General features: G+C 40.0%; 1 protein-coding gene across 4 annotated transcripts in view; it reads right to left on the bottom strand.

Moving 5' to 3' along the window:
* MAST4 (microtubule associated serine/threonine kinase family member 4) overlaps nucleotides 1–25,202 on the bottom strand; it is a 308,421-nt gene that overhangs the window by 130,313 nt on the left and 152,906 nt on the right. The window contains exons 1-2 of one of the 4 annotated variants that reach the window (XM_033009056.1): nucleotides 6,101–6,373; nucleotides 1,427–1,507 (exon numbers count right to left, since the gene is read on the bottom strand). The exons of 2 other annotated variants lie outside the window; for them this stretch is intronic. In XM_033009056.1, coding sequence (XP_032864947.1) covers nucleotides 1,427–1,507; nucleotides 6,101–6,147 — 128 coding nt within the window. In that variant the 5' untranslated portion in view covers nucleotides 6,148–6,373. Of the gene's footprint in view, nucleotides 1–1,426; nucleotides 1,508–6,100; nucleotides 6,374–25,202 lie in introns of those variants that run through there. One more of the 4 variants, XM_033009058.1, reaches the window with a different exon arrangement.

Raw genomic sequence — 25,202 nt, 5'->3', positions numbered from 1 at the left:
TTTTTACTGAGCATTCACTATCAACAAGATAAACTCCATAGAACATACTGATTTTGCTGATAATTCATTAAACAAACACTACAAAAGTGTTTTCACTGAGGAAACAAAAAAGTATGTTTCTTTAAATCATACTGAAAAGTGATAAATGAGGAATTCTCATCCCAGCTCTTCCCTAACAAAATAGTATATATAAAACATTACAATATTTCTTCAGAGACATATAGCAAGTCACAGTGTTACTGCTCCATTTTTCAGTGTCATATGAAACCTCAATAGAAGGACTCTTAAATATTAGTTTATTTTACTTTAAAGTACACTGAAGCAGATTAACACATGCAAGCAACTCTCTTCTCTGACATGCTACATTTAAGTGGTGGTACCAAATAGGCACAAATGTACCTTATTATATCATTTAAAAATGTGGTGGTTCTCTAAGAGTCCCTCATCCTCACAGTATAAAGTGAGACCTTTGATCAAAATTAACTTTTTTTTTTTTAACCCATGAGGCATTGATAACTCATTAGTAACTCACTGTAAAAGCTACTTTCCTTATGGAGCAGAACCTCAGTAACTCACACCTATGATAACCCTGGCTTGCAATTAATTTTTCTGTATTAAAAAGAAAATAAAGAAGGCAAAACCCCTGTTTTTCTGTATCAGAAAAATCCTTCAATTACTAATTATGATGATAATCTTACCATCAGAGCAAGTGTTACATAGTATTTTTTAATCAGTTAATGATTTCCTGATCTCATAAAAATAACTACCTTCCTGACAAGTACCAAAAAAATTATTATTCTGAATGACCTTGGAAGTAGCAGAAAGAAGGGAGTGAGGAAGATCTTGTATGTTGCTGCTTAGGATTCATCTAAAATGTTACTGTATTAGAAATAAGGTTTAAAATCCTCCTAGTTCTGAAGAGTAAACCAGTCCTACCAATGTATTATGCACGACTTTATGTTTTTCTAAATGGATGTGCATCTTGGATACTCGACTCTCCTCTCACCTGACATCACTAAGCATACTACTACCTCTCAGGTAAGCAAAAAATAACCATGCATTTCATGAATCACCTTCATTTCTGAACTCACCTTAAACTTCTGATATAATAGAATACAGTCTGAGGTATGATCACAGGAAACAAACTATAAAGTTTCAATAGCAGATACGTTCCTAAGCAAACAGTCAGAGCAACACAGCGTTATGCATCAGTATCTTGAATCTCTGTACTAGGTCTCAAATATTGACTACCCTGTATTTTTTTCCATAAAATACATAACTTCAGAACAACAGCTCTCAAGTAAAACATATTTTTGAATTGCAGAGACATATTTAATTTTATTCCATGTTCCCTTTGCAATACGTTTTGATTATCAGGTTTTGGATGCAGAAGAAAACCATCAACAATGGAAGTTTACTCGCTTACCTCCAAAAATGAAAAGCGAACAGAGGACTGCAAGGACTGCAGGGGCTTGTTGGGGTTGGGCTCAGGCTCCTTGGGGTGAGACTGCAAGTTAAAATAATGTCATCTCTAGTGAACAGAAGGTTTAGCAAGAGTCGCATGTTTTAGCGTAGGAGTTACAAAAGGAGATTTGGTTAGAACCAAAACATTACTGTCCTCCTGAATGAAGTGATTGACAGTAGCCACACAGTTTTTGACTTAAGATGAAATTGATTTAAATAAAAACAGTTATGAAATCTGGTGCTGGTGCCTATACTTGACTATGTTAGAGTCCCTCTGGGAACAATACTTGTGTACAAAGTCCACAGACAGGGGAAAAAAGGCAATAGCTTGTTTCAGACTTCTAAGCTTTCTGTATGAAACAGGATAGGCAACTGGGACATCTTTTTCTTTTAAAAACAATCTTAGGTGTTTTGTAAGTTTTTCATATGGAAATTAGATTTATTAAAACCAAAAGGAAAATCAAAATTGATTATGAGCTTTCACCAACAATAAGAAAATCGTAATAAAGATTTCCAATTTGAGATCCTAAAATTTGTGCACTTACTAAAATTTAAATATGCCCTAGTTAGGCCGTATCAATTTCACTATGAAATGTTCCCTCACAGATATCAAGTCCTTTACCTAGGCCATCAAATATCAATATAAACAACTCGAGCCATACTTGAGCATTTGGCTTCAAATGTGCCTTCACGAAGTTGCCTCAAGTGCATCTCCATTAAAAACATCTCTCAATAAAACAGTAGGCCACTGACAGATTTCACAGATGCTGTTTTAAAATACACTCATGCGATCATGTACACTTGTCCCATAAAACGTGAAAGACAGTTTTGTTTTGTTTTTTTTTTAATGTTTAACAGCATGTCTCCTGTTGCAATTAGGTGAAGCTATCTGTCCAAAGAAACCACACAACTCTGCCTTCTGTGCAGACTGAGTGAAGACAGAAGCTTACGGGGAATTTTTTCCAGATCACCTTCATAAAGGTTTGTTCTGGTACATGTTAGACCCTTTCAGCCAGCCAACACTAGCACTTTTCTCCTGTCCCCAGTGGAAACACAGATGGCCAATATGTTAAGCATGGCTAGCTCCAACTCCAAACCCTTGTTTTCAGTTACATGACACTTTGCCAGATTTTAAAACTTTCCCATCAAAACCTTTCAAGGTGCATACCTGATTTAGTTTTTTTTCTGAACATTTCATCAGGAATAGTACTACTGCTTCTAAAACAGGCTAGGGATGACACTTTTTTTTTTTACATTGCACATTCTTGCAATCTTTCCTTCCTGAGATGCTTTGGAGAGGACACAAAGTTTGGCAGGGACACGCACACAGTGTCAAGGGTGGGTCTGTTCCTTTCTGACAGGGTTATGTGTTAGGGCAAACTCCTCTGGCTGCTGGCTGTGTCTGCATAATCCCTGAGCCAGGAGCACTGAAAAGCACACGACCAACACAGCCCAGGAGCTGGGCATGAGCTAGCTTGATTTCAGTTGCAGGCTAGGTGTGCTAGCACAACAGTATGTCTGAGCTATTAAACTCCATTAAGAGCCAACGGCTCAATATATCACTCTGCAAATGGCTAAATTGAACCCAGGCTCACATCAGTCAGCCCACGCAGGCCTGGGGAGAAAGGGGTGGATTAACAGACTCAGGTTTCTGCTGTTTCACTGGGGCACTCACCATTGCACTGCAATGACCTGCCACAACATGCACTCAAAAGGTCTTTGCATATGTACAGGCTTGTAAAAAGTTCTTCTGTACTTCTAAACTCCATCTGCATTGTCTCGTATTCTCCTCTGCGGGTCTGCTGCAGCAGAGCCAGCAGTTTGTCCCTGCTTGTTCGTTTGTGCATTCCCCTTCTGTCTGTCAGTGCGGCCCTCCTTGCTGACCGGGAAACTCTCCTGGTGCTGTAACCATCAGTGCTCCTTCCTGGGGCTGCACAGCAAGGGAGGAGGAGGAGGCAGGTGATGCAGGCAGCAACCAACTCCGCCAGGACCAGAGGCAGGGAGGGGAGCTGACTGATCAAAAGAGAATCCAGGTGGAGACAGAGAACCAGCACCAACTGGCCAAGAGGCTGTGCCAGGGAGAGAGTATGGGGACTGCTATGGAGTAACAGCTAGGGGCAAGGAACCTACTAAAGCCAGAGTAGTGAGAAGGAAAGGGAAAAAAACTCATCTGGCACTAAATGAGAAGAATCTATTAATTTTAGACCCCAGAACAAGATTCCTAAATAGCTTTGCGGTGAACAGTTCCCAGTGACACCCAGTGGCAAAGCGCATCTCCCTCCCCATAGTGGGTGGCACATACACAGCAGGTGGAAATCCTGCACCTGCTAGTAGTTACTCATAAATGAGTCTTGCTCATTTTCATTACCGTCACACATCAGAATCTCAGTCATGGAGCAGACTCTCAGGGCATTTAATATCAGATACGCTTGTACTATGGATCTACAAATTCCCACCGAGTGATGACACTGGAGTGTCACTCCAGTTCTTCTATATAACTTGCTTTTCAGCGTTGCTTTTTTAAGACTTACAAATTACATGCAAAAACCTGTTAAAACAAATTATCACAGTGCATATGCACGAGGCTGACAGGCAGCCTTAATTCTTACATTTACTAAATTTGGAATGCTATATTTTGGATCCTTAATATTCTTTGAAAGCTTTCTGCAAGTAATGAATGTAACGTAGACAGACTGTACTAATTTCTCAAAGATACAATGTAATTTTAGCCTCAACATTTAAATGTTATTGAAAGAAAATTCATGAGAAACAGTGTGTGAACAATGTTTCAAGGAGTAAGTTGGATTTCCGCCCCCCCCCCCCCCCCAAATATGTGCTTTTATAGACAATTGAAAATAAGAATTTGGGGACACATCTTAAGTCTGCATCGAGTCAACTCTGACAAATCATGAGAATGACTCTATGGGAGTCATTAAGTGCCAGCAACCAAAATATTATACTCTATTTTCTCTGCAAGTAAATTAAGTTTAGAAAGTAGCAAGTGTGATGGCAAAAGAAAGTCTAATATATGAAAAAATTAAATACAGCCAGACAATGTTTTAACAAAACCAATGAACAATGCTGAATTTAAAACATAATTATTAATTTTATCAGTATTAAATACTGTCAAAATAGGGCAAAGCAAGTGTAATTATGTCAGGTTACCATGAAAAAGGAGGAAGCAGTAAATGATTACCTCATATTACAGAAACACCTATGTTGAAAAAACAGTAATATGAATCATTTTTTGTCCTTTACAGTTAGTGATGTTATTCTCATATGATGATTACATAATTCAGTGAAGATTGATTTAAAAATATTTAAATTGCCATATCTCAAAAGGAGGATAATTATCAATTATTCATGGAAACCATTTTAATGAGCTCCCTAATAAGACCCCTCCTCCAAAACTCCTGAGAAATTAGCAATGCTATTTTTTTTTTTTTTCAGAAAAATATCTAGACCTTAGTCTGCTCACAGCTAATACACACTGCTCTCAGCAGAAGATGCCAGATTGAAATGCAGAATTTCTCTCTGACATTTCACAAACGTAGTTCTGGGGAACCCGATATAACATCTACACTTGTTCCTTGGAATAAAGTGCTCTGTCACCTTCATGTGATTATTACAATAAATTATTTGCTACACTGCACATTTACCTATAGCCCTCTTTTTGAAACATGGCAGATGTCAGAGATAATACCTTTCATAGCTAAATAACTTTACCGCAGGCATCTGCAGCATTCAGGGTTTTTTTTCTCCAGCAAGAATGGGGAAGTCCCAGGGAATACTAAAGGATCTGACGTAACCATATCTATTTACCTAGATAAAATTTGCAAGTTCTCATGGTGATTATAACATGCATACATACATGTCTGACATGTCAACATAGACTGTAGGTATGTTTGTATAGAAACAAATATTTGGCTTTGACTGAGAAATCTTGGGTAAACATATGCTGTCATTTATGAATAAAAGACTACACTTACTATCACTATACATTAAAATTACATTAAAATAGTTTCATGTAGTTACTCTCTAAATAGCTGAAAGCACACAAATGAGTTAATCAGTTTTAAGCAAGTACCAAGTAAACATACTGCTAAATAAGGTAAACATACTTACTGCAGAGACTATTAGGAATCCTCCAGAATGTCAATACAGTTCATTAGTGTAGTTACGTATGTAAAATACAGCTCGCTCCTGATTTTCAAGAACAGCATTTCTATAACGATTTAATGTCTCACAGCGCTCTCTATTATTCAGCAGAGATAGAAGCCTCTCTAAAAGGCAGCACTGGGATAAACAAACAGCAACAGAGAGCTGGAGAGAAAGACAGACACCATGGCCTACTGACAAATTCTTCCCCTACAAGCTGACAGGATGCTCCATGCACTGAGATTCAGTAACTTTAAATATGCAGAAATGCTTTCTTTCCAAATGTACTGCAATATCCTGGCTCCGGGCTCCCACATTTGCTGAAACCAACTGCAATGCATTTAAAACGTGTTCCTTCAACCTGGAGCTGCAGTGCTCCCAGACTGTCAGCACAAACGTATGTTAAACAGCTCCTGGGTTGCACGAAAGCCGGCATCATGCAGAAACCATTAAAATATTAAAGACAGACAATACTTACTCCAAGGTCAGCCCTGGAATTTGTAGCCTTTCCCGCTGGGCTTTCATTGCTGTTATGTGTTACCACACTCTATTGTAACCATGACACACGTTCACTGGCAGCATTCTGGTGATGACAGAGAGCCAAAATGAACCACTATAAAGGAACGGACTACCGATCTCTTGGGGGTGGGGGAAGGACCGCAAGTTTGGGTCCTTCCACCTCTAGCCGTCACGAAGAGCTGCCGGCTGCCTCTCTCAGGTTAGCAGCAGCACACGCCACGCTGATTTTGTGAAGCGAACGGCGCTTTCAGTCGTGCACGTCAAGTAATTCATTCCCGGTATTCTGCAGCGGCATCCACCGTGCCGGCACACACACGCACACACACGTCGCACCTCAGAGGAAGGAGAGGTCTCCCTTGCTCTGCCAGCCCACAGCGCATAAAAAGCCTTTATGCTTAAGCCAGTTTATCTCAGCAAATGTCAAACATTCACCACCCCCTCTGATCCTGCCGAATAGGATTTAGCCATCTTGTTTAAGTCACATTATCCCTTTTCTTGGTAAATAGACAAGCAGTTTCTGCAGTGATAGAACAGCAAACTGCTGAATGAAAAACAGGCTCTTCTCCTTTAACAGGGAAAATGAATTGCCAAGGCATTTGAACAACAAACACATTCTTGTAACACTGAGGTTAATACAAAAGGAAAAGTTATAGTTCTTGTCTGACATGATTGCACTTGAATTTTGAAGGGAAATAATCAAGAATTTTTATTAAGGGTGAGAGCCAGACCTAGAAATTGCAGAAAAGTATATAAATTTCAGGTTTAAAAGTAACTTTACTTAAAACTAAACCAGTGTGTAACAGTTTATAAAGACAGTTTTAAATCAGTGCCACTGTGTAGTATGCTGGTTTTAATTCAGTTATATTCCTTGTTTTACGTACCCTCTTTAGTCTGAGGTTATATTTTAAAAAAATAAATGTTACGAATTGTTCCACAAGGACTAGCATTTTTTAATGCTCTGTAAAACATGATGAAAAGCAAAGGCACTATGCAAGTATTTATTTTTAGCAATTTAAGAGCTAGATTATTTTATCTTACCCGCATAGTTTTCCTCTCCAATTACTGATTTGTACCTCTTGCACAATATGATAACTGTCAACCACATGATTTTATTTTTTGCCAGAGCTCTGGCCTACTCTGGGCACAGACTTCTACAAACTAGTCAAACCACAGGACCAAATGAAGCTGATGCTCTTGGGGTTCCTGGCTCATTTTTGGAAGAAATTATTAATGAGTTCACAGATACAGAGCCATTGGTTTCTGAGACAGAGGGAAATCTGGTTATGGAAACTTCTGATCTGGACTTGGTGAACCAGGCTGCTCTTTCAGGCACACCATTAAAGCCTCTCTTTTCTTTCTCCTACATTTCTATTGGAAATTATTTTAAGTTATGTATTAGCTAGAGCTTTCATTTACAGATACTGAAAGCAAAACCAAAGGATACACAGAACTATGCAGTTGAATTTCTAAAACATAACAGGCATCTGGATTCTGATTATTGAGCTGAGGCCCCAGCAATCATTACTAAGCCAAGCATCCTGTAAGTAGTCTGTCTAAGGAAGTTCTAAATTCTTCTGCCTCTCGAAAGAAAGAGAAGGGACTAGATCTAAGGGGTTCAATTCAAGTTCACAAACCATCATGGTTGAATTCACAGATTTGCAAGGTGACACAGATCAGTTTGGCGCCCAACTCTGACTGGCACTTTCAAAACATGTTCTTCAAATTTTACTCAGAACACAGCAAAACATCGATTTTTTGAAGATACTCTCAAGCTTGAAAAAAATAGTACAAGAATCAACTGACAGTGAAACAGCTCCAATACTGAAATTATCAGGTGAATCTGCCCATGCCTACAGGTTTTTTCATGACTGAGTTTGGAAACAACCATTTAAAAACAGAAATTTAATGAGAGAGAAGCAGAGTGTAAGGTACTACTACAGTCACAGGACCCTGACTCCTTGCTACCAAGAACAGACAGCTCCCTCTTTCCATTGCTCAGCATCTCTCAAATCAAGCTCTGTTCCCTTAAAATTCCTCCAATAAAATCTCTTGTACATAAGACTTACTCAGTTGCTGTTTCTGATGGAGACAGAAAATTTTGACACATCAGTTGTGACTGTCTGCACACCACACGTATACATTTATGTAAGCCTTATATAATGTTCAAAGGGCTTAACTTTATGCATATTAACCTTTAGTTACTTCATTCCATTATCTATGTATGTATATGCACACACACATAACATCAAAGTGCTTAATTTTTGTTGTATAAAGCTGCTAAATTTTCACTGAAGGCATAGAGAGTAGGAGAAAGCATAAAAAAAAACCCCTAGGACAACAGCCAGCTCCGCTTCATCCGGACAGTACAATTACTTCCGTACACAAACTAGCAAAAGGACTAGCTGGGAAGGAGAAGGTGTATTTCTTTGAAAGCACAATACAAATTTTACATGTTACTCCTATAAGGCCAATTTTTATACCGGGCTGAATGGAAGAGACGAGTCCAGAATGTGCTGGGTTTCTGTGGTGTGTTTTTTTGGTAGCAGGGGAGGGGGCCACAGTGGTGGCCCCTCTGAGAAGCTTCTCGAAGCTCCCCCAGCTCCAAGTCAGATCCACCTCTGGCCAGGGCTGAGCCAATTAGTGATGGTGGCTGCACCTTTGCAATAACATATTTAAGAAGGGGAACCTGAGAGAGGGTTGTGAGGAAGAGTTACAAGAACGACACCTACGTGAACACTGAGGCCAGTGAAGGAAGGAGAAAGAAAGGGGGAAGGTGTGCCTGAGCACAGAGCCCCCCTGTATCCTGTGGTGAGACGGCAGGGCCACCCCCTGCCCTCCCCCCATGGAGGTCCGTGGTGGAGCACAGGCCAACCTGAAGCCTGTGCAGAAACACAGGACAGGTGGCTGCACTTGAAGGAAGCCAGGACTCTGAGAGGAGAAGCAGCCCCCACTGTTGTAGTTTGGTGCTGGGAGGACTGCAACATGCGGGGGTGACCCACGCTGTATCAGCCCGGGAATGGCTGCATCCCATGGAGAGGACTCATCCTGGAAAGCGTTCATGCAGGACTGTCTGCAGTGAGAGGGGAGCCCCGTGGAGCCGGGGAAGAACGTGCAGCGTTCACCCCAGCTCCTGAGAAGAAAGGAGCAGCGAGCTGCCCCCTGCGCTGCTGGGGGGGAGGCAGAGAGATGGGGAGCAGAGCCCAGCCCGGGGAAGAAAGGAGGGGTGTGGGGAAGTGTTTTTGGATGTGGTGGTGCTTCTCACTGTCCCACCTTGTCTGCTAAGCGTTGGTTTTGTTAGCGTTTGAATAAAAGTGATGTTTTCTTTTCTTCTCCTGCAGAGTCTGTCTTTTACACATGACCATGATGCGTGAGCTACACCTCCCTGTACCTAGATGGATTCTTTGAGCCACTTCTGCTTCATTTTCTCCTTCCCATTCCTGATAGGGGAGCCAAAGCTGCGTGGTGCTCAGTTGCCCTCTGGGCTCAGACCAGGACACACAATCAAGGTGGGGTCTTCTCCCACTGTTCCCAAAGCAACAACAAAAATCATGCAAAATAATAGTCTGTCACTAAACACTTCTTTAGTGTGAAACATTACAATTAGGCAACAGGTGTATTTTACCTGCAGGAGGAAAAAACTACCAGCTTGTCATGTCTAAAGGACAATGAGTTGGACTAGCAATTGGGCTTAGCAGCTTAAACATAAGCAGCTGCATGTAAAGGCTGTTTTGAGACCATGATATATCTGTCTCTTTCCTGAGCTAATTCATGCAGGCATGTCACATCACATTAGTGGTAAATTACACTGAGATTGAGCTATATGTTGACTTTTAAAATTATTCTTCTATGCATTTTGCCTGATCCAGGCAGAAGTTTGGAAAATCATGATTTACTGAGAAAGATTAATACATAGCAAGAGAGCAAATTCTGCCCATTCTTACAGTCTTACAGTTTTTTTGCAGGAGTAAATGGGAACTGCTTCACGTATCTGGGGGCAAAAAATAGCAGCAGTTTAATTAGATGAAGCCTTGCAACTGAAAGCTGACTTCAGTTTGATCAAAACAATTGTTTGCTCTCAATTTCAGACCACTTAGATATCATCCTACCAGCATACAGTTGGGGAAGCAAGCAGAAGTTAAAAAGAAGGCTTATTATACCACAAAAGATAAATTTCATTCATTCACCTGAAGTAATTGTAGTTTATTCCTAGGATAAATAACATTCATTGTACTTGCAAAGGCTACAGTAAAGTCACTGTCCCCAAGGTAGTGATTTAAGAGTTTTCTTCATCTTTGGCATTATCCCTAAAATAGGTATAATGAGTGCTACTTTATCGATAAAACCAATTCCATTAGTTTAACACAGCATTGCTACCGTAAAATATTAAATTACACAAATCCTGCAATATCTGTGGAAAGTAAAAAATTTAATTTATCATTTATGAGATTTTAAGTTGAAATCTGCAGCACCTGTGAGTTAAAATGCTTGGATGTTCACCTCAGGGCTCTACTGTATTATGGCTACTGGAAGAAGTTCCACTCTTTCCTGTCAAAAAGTAGCTTTGTTTCACCAGAAGGATACTTCTACTAGCAACATGGCATAGACCAGAAACGTTCACTAGGTTGGTACTAGGTATAACAGAAAGTTTTTGTACCTAAAACTGAAGAAAAAAAAAAAAAAAAAAAAAACAACCAAACAACCAAACAAAACCAGCAGCTATTTCAGGTTTGCACATCACTTTTTTCTAAAACTATGAGGTACAATAGTATCAGACAAAGCAAAGAGTAAGAAATGCTATACACTGTTGAGGAAGATGACAAAACAAGAAAAATGTTATTCCATGAGAAAAACTAGTTAGACTTTAACTTCCTGAAGAATTCCATCGAACATCTTCTGGTTTTGCCTCGCCTTCTACACATGCCAATCCCCACAGCATTGCCAATTATCCTCTCTCCTGGTTCATGCCCCTTTTAATATCACACACACTGATCTGCAATTTAAAGTGTTCTTTTTATCTAGATTAACCTTAAAATACTGACAAATTTTGCTTATATTGACACAACTTCTATAGATAAAATTTCTAATCTGGAAAGAATCTGAATCAAAAAGTCATGAACAGCACTGAAAGACTTGAAGAATTGTATCCCCCTTTGCAGATGTAAACCCTGGTCTCTTAGATAGCCCTACAGATGAAAACCAAATTTAGAATTGCAATATAAGAACACATGGCTCAAGTTACTACTTTAAATCCTTACCAAGGTCTCTACGGTTTAGTAATCTCAGATGATACGGTTAAAACCAAACAAAACCAGCAAAACACAGTGGAATGCTTTGTTTCCTTGAAACACAAACCTGAAATACTTCTCTTCCATACCACAGTTAAGCAGTTCAGTATTCTATGCTTTCAAGGTCCCCTTCTTCTGCAGCTGTTGACCATGCTCGCTTCTTCACTTAAGTGATGGTAGCACACAATAATACCATTAGCAGTGCTGGTGCCTTTGGCTTTCACTAGTCTTTTAACATGTAACAGCAATTACACTGAGATAATAAGCAAGTCAGTGTATCCTGTGGTTCTGCATGCACTCTTGGTTAGTATTTTTCAAAGGTACTCGAGAGTTAGTAATCAACTGTCAAACAACAACAACTGACACCTTCTTTCTGTGACAAACCTTAAACCAAAGATCATTTAATTTGAACTTCTATCATCTAAACTGTTTAGAACACCCATTCAGACATTGATGCATTTACAGAAGACACAATCTGTGTAACAATGCTTATGTAGACATACAGCATTAATTCTTCCCCTTTCAAACAGGAATTCTGTTCTGAAATTGTAATACAAAAAGCGTGCCTTGATTTAAAAATAGTCATCAGAATCCAGTGAATGCAAGATTAAAGAATACCAAGATTGTAATACCAGCAAAAAATGACTTATGATTTGTCCCTGTTTTTCTGTTGGTCAGGTTTCTCAAACTGCAAGTTAAGGACAACACTTATCTACCTTCATGGAGATGTTACAAGATTTAGCTGTATACCATGCTTTGCAGATAATAAGCAAATACCTGAATTTACTAATACTTTTTAAACAGATTTCAAATTTTAGCATGGGCTAGACAATTTCAGAGTGACAATTTATTTAGTATATTTTATCTTGGCTTATTTTTCCAATTATTAGATTATAAAACCCTTACAATACGGCTTTGAAAATTAAAATTGTGGTGCCTTCATCATCCTGGAACTCACAGTTACTACTTGGTTTCTAGTTCCTTCTTCGTCTGGAGAAGAAAAATGAGTACACCTTAAAGACAAAATTAATTTTGTTCACTGCAGCCTTCATACTGCAGTCTGTAATTCCACAAGCGACTGAGAGGCCTAAGAATAGTTTCAAAAAGTCACAGTGACAGAAACAAATGTTTTTGTCCACATTTTCTATGTAAGTCAAGTTGCTGTTTTCTTATGCTTAAAAGGAAAAGATGAAATGTCTACTTCCCAATTTTCAAGAGTGCACTGAATGCCATCCCCGTAACCACCTATCCAGTGTGCATCTTCCCAGAGGGTCTATCAGGCAAGAGCTTGTGATTAGCAGTTCTAAACTGGAATCACAGTCCCAATAAAGTAATCTCTAAATGAAACACACCAGTGTTGCTAGTAATAGCAACACTAGTGTATTTCACCAGTGTATTACACTGTAATGTAGCAACACACATATGTGAAAGTCAGCAGCATACACTGAGTGACTAGGTATTCAAGTCACTGCATGAGAGTTAGAATTGTAGCTGAGAAGTGTTACTCGTGGACTATTTTTCCTCAGTTTAGTCTTGTACTGCATGACCTGTGAGGATCAGAAAATATTAGCAACGTATGTGTAAATATACGTGTGTATATACATACATATATATAACGTGCATCTCTCTCTATATATGAATATATATTTATTTTTTTTAGCAGCACTGTCTGCAGCATGTGATAACTTTTCATCCTCTCACATCAGTGGGCAAATTTAAGATCTCTGAGTCTACTGTTAAATAAACAGCAGTTCACCATGACACCACAGCAGCTCTATCTTCTAGTACTCCTGCTTGTTCAACTGTCTGCCTTCTTTTCCTGTGTTCAAAACTTACCTTAGTGAAATTCTCTCAGATGAGCAAGTAGGTACTTCAGACTGAACGTTCAAACCTGAGACACTGCAGAATTTTCTAGCAGGTGTAAAGCAAAGATATAAATTTGAGAACATTCAAGATCCTAACTGCTGCTTCACTGGTAATACTGTAGCTTCTAAACAAGTTCTAGCAGGAATGATGAAGAAGCAATCGAGTGCAACGTTGCTCCCTGGCATCAGTGAGAAGCAAAACGCAGTACTAAAGAAACTGGGTGAAGAAACAAGCCTGACCTCTTTTTTGCATTCTTTCCAAAACAGTGTGTCTGGGCACATTATTAAGTAGCCACAAAAGAAGTCTGAAATATGAATCTACCAGTTTGTTACCTCTGGCTGAAGTCAACAGACTGACCAACGCAACATGTATAAAACAACTGTTATGCTTCAGCTATCTGCCAGAAAGGAACAAGAAGTATTCTTCTGATCAATGTGTAAATCACCAGTCTATTCTGGGTTGTTTTGTTATTTACTATATACTTTCTCCAGAAGTATTTGAGATAGGCCACATCTAAGGAAGCAATACCAGATGGTAAAGAGAATCCTTTTTCTTAGATCCCTGTCTGGTATGTCTTGCTCATATGCTCAGACTCAAAATAAGTGCCAAATTTGCAATGGCAAGGAATTTTTCCTCTTGGTCAGATTATATGAGGAAGAGGAGAGGGGCTGTCTTCCATTTGTTTCCCTGGGGAAGGGAGGAGAAGTGGGTGAGGATGACAGAAGGTGTTTGCGGTTGCCTGTTCCAGGGAGCTCAGTTTGCACAACGGGCTCAGCACGACATGCCAAAATAAAACCCTCGTCACTGCAGGGCTGTGGTTAGACTTTGGCAGAACCTGCACGTTCCTTGGTTATCTCCATTCAGTATGTCAGCCCACACCACTAAACTCACACAGTAGGGGGAGGACTGCCTGGCACACCATGACAGAAGGACATACTCAACGACCTCTCCCACCCTTAAGTTCTTTAAGTCTCAGTATCATGATCTATTGACATTTACAGGCATACCCATAAATCTGACACCAGCAAGCAAGTTATAATAATGCATTTTATTAATGTGTCACCTGATTACATAGTAAAAGCTCAGGTAGTCTTAGAAAACACTTTGCCAGAGCCTATTCAGAGCTGTTATTCTTACTATTCTGCAAGGCATTTGTTTTTAAATATAGTTTTTAAAAGCACTCTATTAAATTCAAATGTATTTTTATTAAACTTTTTATAAATAAATTGTATATTCTGCTGATAGCTCTATGTTATTGTTTATATTACTAAACAAAGGAATAGAGCAAAAGAAAACATGTTTATTAGGAATGTGAATTAACCATTAAAAATAACGGAACTGCTGTGTAGGCCTCTGGTAAGTTAACCCAGCAACTGGTTGCCACATCAAACATCTTAACTAAAAACACTGATCCTAAAGCATTGCAGACAAAAGGAATCAAAAATGTGCACCAGCCAAGATCTGGCAAAATCTCTTTGCAGCCTCACTCACTCCCACTCCTCCACAGTGAGTTTCAACAGATAGCTCTGAAATTTTCCCTGCAGCCACAATAGCCTCCTCGTATGCAGGAGCAGATGATTATAAATTAAACTGGGACTGATGCTGGCTGCATCATTGAGAGCTCAGAAGACACATAAAAATAATGAAGTTATCTAGCCAAAAAGTGAGAGAGGCTCTTTATTCTTTGTCTAAATATCATTTGTATTGTTATTACAGATGACAGCAAAAAAACAGCAAGAGGTGCCATCAAATGCAATGTGCTTATATAGCCTTTCTCATATTCCACCAAAGTCTCCCATCTCCCTTTATTAGGCAGCATCATTTTTGCACCTGCCAGTGAAAGCTCAGAAATAACATTCCATACAACACTGAAGGCTCAACCAACACAATGGTACACCTTTTGTCAAAATTTTTCCTTCTGGAAAAATCCCAGAGTAGCTACTTCAGATTTAGGCAATCTCCCACCATAATTCACATACTGTAAGAATTAAAAAAAAAAAAAAATCCTAATCTGAAATTACAAAGCAATAAAAATAGCTCAACTAATAAAGTCTCTTCTTGACAGACATCAAGCTAATATAAAAACTGTAAAAAGCTTGAGAAATCAGGCTTTAATAATTACTGTCTCAATGTGCATTGCCTTTCAATACAAAATAAACAGCATTAGAAGAATCAGAGACAAAACCAGATCTATTTCTTGAAGAGTTCTACATTACAAAGGATTTAAACAGGGTTGTGATTTTTTTTTTTTTTAAATTCAAGAGCCTTGTTACACAGGGATAACCCAAACTCAGTGTTTTAATGAGCATTTATCTGGTCTTTATTTAAACTATATTGCAGTGCTAACTGATACCATTTACCTTCCCTGTATTTATTTTTCCATCAAAAGAAACACATTGAAAAGATAAAAAAGTCTTCAATGGGATAGTTTTATAAGATCATGATGGTATCTGAGTATCTTCTTCAAAAAGTTAAAGCAAAATAAGAAATTTCATAATTATATAATCCAGCCTCCAGCCCTTCTCCCAACACCTTACACCTGTCTGTCAACAAATAATATGTACCTAGAGAGTTATTAAGCTCTATTTTGCCTGACTCATTGATAACTGATTCCTTATTAAGGCCCTGTCATGCACACAAATACAGATATGCCCACAGAAGCTTCTACCCAACAGCTCTGTAAGGCTACCACATGTATACCTGATTTTTTTAAAAAAAACCACACCTCCTGGTTCTCTCTAGACAGTCATTAGACAAACAAGGGTAGGTAGGCCCTCTGAACAGAGGCGAGCAGCAGAAATAGAGCAGTCAGACTTTCACAAAAACAAAACAAAACAATCAAACAAACAAAAAAACCCACAACTCAATAAGTTTGAAGTTCATTGTCTTTTTAAAAATCTGTTTTATGCTAATGTAAAGCCCTATCCCTATACACATTTCCATGGGGAATTCTGTCATTACAGACAAGCACAAATGAGTAATGTTTCTGTTATGAGACAGTACTTTCTTCCATGAAAGCAGACACTTAAAATATGGCATCAAGTTTCAGCAGAAAGTTTTGGCAATTAATCCCATGAAAGTGATGATACATTATAAAGGGGGCTAGAAGGAAGTCAAGAGATCATCTTCTCCTTCCCCAAGAGAGGTCCATTATACCTGTATTAATCCCACCTCTCCAACCAGCTGTTTGTCTCATCTGCTCTTAAAAGCTGACATCAAATCCACAACACTCCCAGGTACTCAACTCCTCTGCTTTGCTATTCAGAGAGTAAATGTCTCAACAGTGTCTAAGCTGGAACTCCCTTGTTCCAATTCAAACACATTACGTCTTGCTTTACACCACAGTAACATAGAAAACACTCTTATTTCCTACTCATGGTAGATGTTCCACACACTTGAAGACTTTCACGATCACCCCTAAGCCTTTCCTTCTCCAAAGTAAATAACCCCAGCTTGGTAAATATTTTACATAGGTCATGTCAAGTTTTCAAAGCAGTTGACAGTTGTCATTTGCTCTCCTGCTGATCTGTCTCAACACACAGCAGTCAAACATAAAATGCAGCACTCCGGCATAAGGCCTTGTAAATTCTGTATGGGGTAGAATAACGCTGCATGCCTTGCAGCTCAAGACATTAGCCTCCCAGCATGATGCACTCTCTCCCCCCATCTTTTTTTCCCCCTCAACAGCATCACACAGTGGAACCATTATACCTCTCAGATTCTCTTCTGCAAACTGATGCCTATCCAACTATCTTTCATCTGAAAACCTGAGTATTTTCTGTTGAAGTAAGAAGTCTCCAGCTTGTCCTATTTTACTTTGTGTATTTTCAGCAGGTTGTCAGAATGATTTAGAAACCTCATACTGTTCTTCAATATATTTGCATTCTTCCCAGCTTGTCTGCTGCAAACTTAAGAAATACTATCTATTCCATCATCTAGGTCACTAATGACAAATAATTACCAAAGCCAGTCATCCAGGTTTCCTACACACGCAGCCCTGTGTAATTTCCAACGTAATGTTTCTACACTACATGCAATATAACAAAAGGTTCTCAAAAGTGACAATATCCCCACCCCACACCCTCCCCCACCCCCAAGACAGATTTGCTGGTATGGCTTATAGGTAAAATTTGACTAAAAAAAAACCCAAAACAATGAAACAACAAAGTTCAGATTTAGAGAGCAGTTATAAGCTTTCTGGACTTAGATATATATAGATATATTCTTGTTACTTCTGACAGACTCATTTCAACCATAAAAACAGCTGTATTTTTAAATGTAAGTGAAAACATTTTGAGTGTCTCCTAGCAGAATCTAGGAGAGAAGCATCCACAAAGTATGACAATGATCTATAAACACTTATCTTCAGTAGCATCTCAGTGATACTAAGAAAAATTACGGAATAGTTGAGGCTAGATCTCAATGCCATACCCACACATGGATGTAGAATGTTCCTGGTTTAATCCCATTTCCATCAGATGCTGTGTTGAAGTGGGATGTGCATGTAGTCACTTGACTGCAAAATAGTACCACGTAGCAGAGGGGAAGAAAGCATTCCCAACATCTGTGTACCCTGCACAACCTTTACAAAGGCATCAGAGAGCTTTACCATTGGCTAGAACAGCAAGAACTTCTTTGTTTTCAGAGGCATGCTCAGCCCCATGTTAGGGACACCTGGGATAGCATATTTGTCTCAAATGCTACGCTTGCCTTCACTGCCTAGAGGCATGACCACATGAAACACTCATGAGTGAAGCCTCTGGGATATGAGGAAATGTGATTATATGCCATTTACAATGCCTTTTGCACTGTGGCAACCAACGCACAATGAATATAAAGTAAGAGACTCCCCAAACCTGTGTCAGCCTTTTAGACTGTCACTCGTTCCCCCTGTGGCAGTTATCTGCCATCCCTTTCAGGCAAGCATGGCAATATTATGGATCCACTTATCCCCAGTACTCTTTCTGACCTTTTCACATGCCCGTGAGAGCTGTCGCAACACACATCAGTAAACCTCACAGGTCTAAGCTTGACTGGCTTGCTAGGAAAAAATGTGACAGAGAAGCTGAAACAGTACAACATTTGGAAGAAAGGACAAGAGGACAGAGATAGCAGAGAAGAGCACATGGATGGCAGGAAAGTATGCTAATGCCAGGTTAGCTAATGCCACGACTCAAGGAGCGAAGACTTGTTAGAGAGGCAAACTGGCTCATTAGTCTTTGCAGAATAGAAAGATATCCTGCCAAAGCAGCATTTCCCTTCTCCAAACCTACAAAGAAGAGCTCTGTCCTGATGCTGTCCATCTCCCCTCCCAGTGGGGGGATCCTTTTTGTTTTCACCCTGCCACAGAAGCCACCCACCTTCCTGCTGCCCACGCTTTTGGCTGAAGCAGTGTATTCAGTTTCTGCAACCTCCAGTCTCAGAGTGAGCCATCAACCCCTCACCAAGTACTGTTCACACTCCCTGCCCCTCATTTTAGCCCCAAAAGCCATCACTTATCCTCCCATACACAAAGCACTTGGCAACCAGGTTCTTGGCATGCCTATTCCCATATGAAAACTATGTTCACAGAGCAAGTCCTGCAAGCCTAAACCTGGCTCTGGATCCCCGCCCCAGTTGTCCACTGCTCTATCCCAGAGAAATTACCTGCAAGGAAGGTGCTTGGCTTCAGGCAAAGGCTGAAAATACAAATGGATGGAAAACCTCCAGCAAAACATAAGTGTATCAAGAACTGCATCCAGTCAACAAAACTTCGTAAGAGAGTAAATGTGACCCATAACTCCTATGGGGAGAAGGAGGCAGATACTAGAATGGAGAGAAGTCAACAGAGCCCAGAAGTTATAGGCAGAGACAAAAGTGGTCTCTGAGAGACAAAAATTGCCACAGCAACAAACATTATTCCATATGTTCACAAGGTACTAACAAACAAGAAACAGCCAGTGTGACCTAACTATAGAGCAGGCACCACTCCCAGCCACGGACAACGCAGGCCCTGACAGTCAGCACAGGGTGCCTCCTGCTGCCACACTGGCTGCTTTATGCTTAAAAGTCTGTCTGTGGACTATGGACATTTATTCCTCCCCAAGATCAAACCAGCCTTCCTCCTCCCCCAACTCTTCCTGCAGTTGTCTGACCCATGACTGCCCAGGACTATAGCATAAAGCCTTCAGTGGAAGATGCATCAGGATTTTTAGCATCTCCCAGCTTGTTCAAGATCTCTGCCAGTGAAGACATGACTGCTTTGCTGCTTCTCAGAGATCCAGCTGTTGTCCCTGGTCCTCCAGAAGGAAGCATTCACCTTCTGACATTTTATCTGACTACCAGTCCCTCTCACATCCAGCAGCAACTTCCAGATACTGACACTGAAGTAGCTTTTATTCTTCTCATGGCAAAGGTTCACAAGCAAAATCCATTCCTCAGGGCTCCAGGATGACATTTTTAAGAGGGCAAACAATTAATTGCTGGAAGGATAGTTGTAAAAAGAAAAGGGGAAAGAAAGGGAGACCAATCATGAAGACCTAAAAGGTTCAGAAAGGAGCTATCATGGGGAGACTGGCATAGAAGGTAGGTTGGGTATAAAAAGACTAGCAGCTATGACAGCTTAGTGAAAGAGGAAGGTGAGAGCCAAGAAGGATCATGGGTTATGGATGACAGCCAACATGAAGGCACAGATGCCATACAGCTCCTGACGTAAAAGGAAGCATGTGAGGACATTACATGAAGTCAGTGGTCCAAGAGCACTTTCCTAGTACACATGTGCTCTGTACACACTCACTGTTTGGTCCCTCATTTCCCCATTAGGGGTAGGAGCACATTGTATTAACAGCCTGCAGAGGATCTTCCCATTTGGCTTCATGCGAAATAAATTGCTAGGGTGAATGTAACAGAACAGTACAGTACAAGAAAATTTAGTAGTACGCTAAGTACAAGAAAATTTAGTAGTATGCTACCGCAAACTAAGAGACTAATATTAGAAAGCATCCATACAGCTCCTTTTTCAGGTGGTCTTTCCAATAATTTTATCGCAAGCTATACAACAACTAGGATGAAAATCTTGGGAGTTCTGGAGGAAGCCAGCATATGGCAGCACATTTCCTTTGCTCCTCAGAAGGTACTAAAGCAATCTCAGTAAACAGGAGTTTCCCAAATGCTTTATGCTAAGGCATATAATGTGGTAGTCTAGCTGCATGGCAAACAAACTGCAGATAACAAATTGTCATGGCTTAAGCATAGCTGGCAACAAATTACCGCGTGGCCACTCTCTCACTCCTCCTCCCTGTTGTGGTTTGAGCCTGATCAGCAGCCAACCCCCGCAGCTAATCACCCTCCCTTCCCCCTCCCCACCTGGGAATGGGGGAGGGGATCAGAGGGGTGAAGGGAGACTCGCAGGCTGAGATAAGAACAGTTTAATAATGGCAGTAAAACGAGAACAATAACAATGATAGTGGGAAAACAAAAAGCAATATATAACCAGGCAAAGTACAGCGTAATTGCTGACCACCCGCTGACCAATCCCCAGCCCGTTCCCGGCCAGCGACCCCGAGACACCAAGATCCCACAATCGCGATCCCAGAAATGAGAGAGAGAGAGAGAGAGAGAGAGAGAGAGAGAGAGAGAGAGAGAGCCCCTTCCCGACCACCCCTCCTCTATACAGTGAGCACGACGTGCCATGATATGGAATATTTCACTGGCCAGTTTGGGTCTGGTGCTGTGGCCGTGCTCCCTCCCTGCTCCCTGTGCCCTGGCGCACGGGCAGGACGTGGGGAGTCGGAGAGTCCTTGAAGTCTCGGCAGCAGCTGAAAACACCAGTGTGCTACCAGCATTCTTCCCACACCAAACCCAAAGCTAAAGCCAAACCACAGCACTCATCTAGTCCCTGAAAAGGAATATTAACTCTATTTCAGCCCAAACCAGGACACTCCCCTGGTGGGATGGGGAGGAGAATCAGAAGAAAAAAGGTAAAACTTCATGGGTTGGTATAAGGACAATTTAGTAGGACAACACAAGGGGAGAAGTAGCAATAATAGCAATAACAGTAATAAAAGAATACCTAAAGTGAGTGATGCACAATGCAATTGCTCACCACTCAGAATCCAATGCTCAGCCTGTTCTCAAGCCATGATCCCACCTCTCGCTGGCCAGCTCTCTCAGTTCTGTGCTGGGCATGATGTTATATGGTATTGAATATCCCCTTTGCTAGTTGGGGTCAGCTGTCCTGGCTGTGCCCCCTCCCAGCTTCTAGTGAGCACTAACTCTATCCCAGAGAAACCCAGGGCACAAACACACGAACATCATTTATTATAAGCAACAGTACTGGTTTGGAATAATGACAGTAATAAAAAAATATTCAAATTCATTTCACAGGAAAGAAGGAGGGAAAATAAGGCTTCCTTCCTCCTCTAAGACAAAACAGGATTGGTTCATAGGGATTTCATAATCCTGACATCTCTAGAAAGTCAGCCTATACTTCACATAACAGAATGGCAATAATACTGAAAAATTCAAAGGGAAAGTCTGTAATGCCAGAATGCCTAAAAGAAGACACGGGGCAGACAGATCCCTAATGTTCAGCAACTGCCTCTTTTATCTGAGAGCAGATATTTAAAATACAGGTGGTATTATTGCTACCAGAGGAACAAATACATTGTGCAGAAACCTGAGTGCTTCTTTCCTTACAATCAAGTATTTATTTGTAGGTTATACTTAACTTTTAATCTTCACCAAGCAGAAAAAATAAATAAAATCTATCATTAGAATTCTTTAAGCAGAGCACAGGTTCGTCAAACAATCATGTATCTCCCCATAGCCCCACCATGACCGCAATCCTACAGAGGCTAAATGTGTGCACACTAGAAATTGCACCAACTCAGAAAGCTCTCTCTGTAGATTAAGAGATTATTCAAATATTTGTAGCATCAGTGCCAAAAAAAATCAATTAATCAATACAGCATAGGGCAGCCTGGATCATTCAATTCGTGAGGACGTTTCAACTCCTTTGTAACAAGCAATTCTTTTTGACAAACAAACCTTGAATTTCCCTTAACTGAAGAAAACTGGACTTCCCAAAATAAATGCCCCTGGGAAAAAACAATGAACAAGAAGTTGTTTAAGTATGTCAGATTTCAAGGTTTACTATTTAAAATTCAAGCTGTGCTGACTAGCAGTAATTACCCACATGATATTCTTCTCCCAGTTTTCTCACTGGGTAAGTACTTTCTCAGGCAGCAGAACAGAACAGGTGGTTATATGGTGATTTGTTCTTTTTGTCATACAATTTTGAAGTTTTACTAAAATACATATAGAAGAGAAATAACTTTTCTTACTCATAATGCAGCTTCTGTTTACAAAACAAACAGGACACAGCCAATGCCAATTTGAAAATACTTAGAGCAACTATGTTTCTGAAATATTTGTTATTTAACATGCATCTATCACATTTGCCACTGAAAATCAGAATTTAATCATGTAACTACTGTGCTCACAAACTAAGTTACTCCTAGACCCCAACCAGCCGCTCAGAGATCACTAGTTCCTTGCCTCAGCAGCTCACATTTCCAGCCACCAAATTCCTCTAGCATTTTCCCTCTGCTCTTGCTATATGCTTTGCTGCTTCTGAGCACACAGAAACACTGCAAACTCCACAAGCTGCCAGTTCAACAGGTAATGCAGGATACAAGGGCAGAACCAATAGAAACAGAGCAGTTCAGAGAAAAAGGCCACAAGCTGAAAACACTGAGCAGGGGAGCAGACTGTCACATGGGAAGAGCAAGAGCAGGTTAGACAATTTGTCAGACCTCCATCCCATTACTATTTTTGCCTCATTTTATCACTATTCAAGTTTTAGTAGTGAACTGATGAGATCTTTTCTCCTGCTATTTCTCTGTAGAGATTCAATTATTTTAGTACTTCAGCACCCGCCTTCACATCACCATCAATCCACTGGCTATGAGATCTGGCCCTCAAACATCTAGACTGAACCTCATGCACTATAGAATAATTATTTGCCTGCATACAAATATTTTAAATATTTAAAATTTCATATAAACTCTTCTACTGCAAAAACATTTTTTTCATTTAGGCAAAGCATGGAGGCACCCAGATACTTGATTCTCTTTGCTCCCTCCAAGAATCATGCAATTCCCCCACCCTGAAATTCTGCAACATTCGTAACAGGACCATGACTTGATCCAAAAGGCTGATTTCATTTTGCGTTTTTCCATGTGGCTTAATCTGATCACAGTTTTGATAAAGAACTTCTTCAGATTATTTTGCATTCTTGACCTTGTCCCATCCTTGCCTAAGTAGCCAAAACAAAATTCCAACAGGGCATAGGACACCCAGCGCACTGTGGAGAAGCATGGTATCTGGTCAAGCATGGGTCAGATGATAATTTATGTTATTACTTAGACATCACAGCAACATTACTTAGACATCACAGCACTCAGAACAACAGTAGATAAATATCAAGTTACACAATCAAGCTTTAAAACCTGAATGCCTCATTTTCTGGACATCAATCCTCCAGGTAACCATATTATTTCAATAAATGTTGTGATGTTCTTAGCCTTGTAAACGTATCTCTATGATTAAAGAATATAATGGACTATGCTGTATGAACATACATCCCATTAATACAACAAAGAATAGTTTTAACATATACAAAAAAGTCATCACTACCTGACATCTTTTTGCATGTATACATAAATTTTGTGTGCATGCACACACACAAACAGATGAGCATGAATTTACCAGCAACAAGGTTTCACAAAGCTTTAAAATATCCTCAAGCAGTGTATACATCTTCCATTGAAAAGCAACATGATGAATTACATTAAAAGAGATAGTTCCTCTCTGTAATGTGATGTGATAAATCATAAAGAGAGGATGTCACTGTGTAAAACACACACATATACCAGTAAAACAAGAGTCAACAGACAACATGCAGAGATATGTACTAATATTGGTACAAATGAAGCAGGGATGCAAATGTGAGTGTGAAAGCACCAAAATAAACAATGGAACAAAATTAAACAGAATGGCCTATACTGATAGCTAAGGGATGTGTTGTTTACGTCAAAATCAGCCCTGTGCTCTCCACAGCACAAAGGACTCATCCACAGAAGACCCTGTGCTGACAACAGGAAGATGGCAGCAAGGCTACACAGCATGCTGCACATGCCATTACTCTTCCCATTAGCCTAACACAACCTTAAAACAAGGAAACACAGACAATAGGCAGCAGACTTGCTTAAAATTTATGGAGGCTGAAGTAAGTGGGACTGTGATGGAAAAGGAACATGATATGGTAACTGCTGGCTCCTAGACAATACAAAAAATTTGTCCAAAACCAAGTTTTTCATTGTCGATCACAAGGAACCCTAGAGACATGATGATGATTCAACAGCTGGTGGCCCTTGTCCCCCATGTCATACACTAGTGACCTGTCCAGACACATAGATTTTGTGAAGCATTTGAATTCTTTGTTCAGACTTTGCATCAAAATCTCAATAAAGCATACATTAAATGCATTTAGAGTTCATTAACACACCTCAAAAAAAGTTTTCAGTGGAGGAACTTCCTTTGTACAAATAAGATTTTTTTTTTTACAAGTTCATAGGATTTCATCATCTGGCTTGATGCTATTCAGAATTTTCATCAGTGATGAAGAGATGAGATTCAAAGCCACTGCTGAAGGTTCAAAGGTGAAACACTGAAGAAATGATAAATATTGAAGACAACAAGGTTGTTGCATATGAAGTGATCTGGATCTCTTGGTAATCTGTGGTCCTTTAAACAAAAATTCATTTTAATGACAAGTGCAATGTCAAGCATCTAGGACCGTACGAGTGTCCACTGCATGTAGGAAGTCACAACTAAGAAAAATAATGCAGGGGTGCTTAGAAGACATTG

This window comes from Tyto alba, unplaced genomic scaffold, assembly GCF_018691265.1.
Source record: "Tyto alba isolate M040663 unplaced genomic scaffold, T.alba_DEE_v4.0 Super-Scaffold_42, whole genome shotgun sequence".
Taxonomy (NCBI): Eukaryota; Metazoa; Chordata; class Aves; order Strigiformes; family Tytonidae; genus Tyto; species Tyto alba.
Note: the sequence above shows the minus strand (reverse complement) of the source record. Positions and strands in the feature narration are given on the sequence as shown.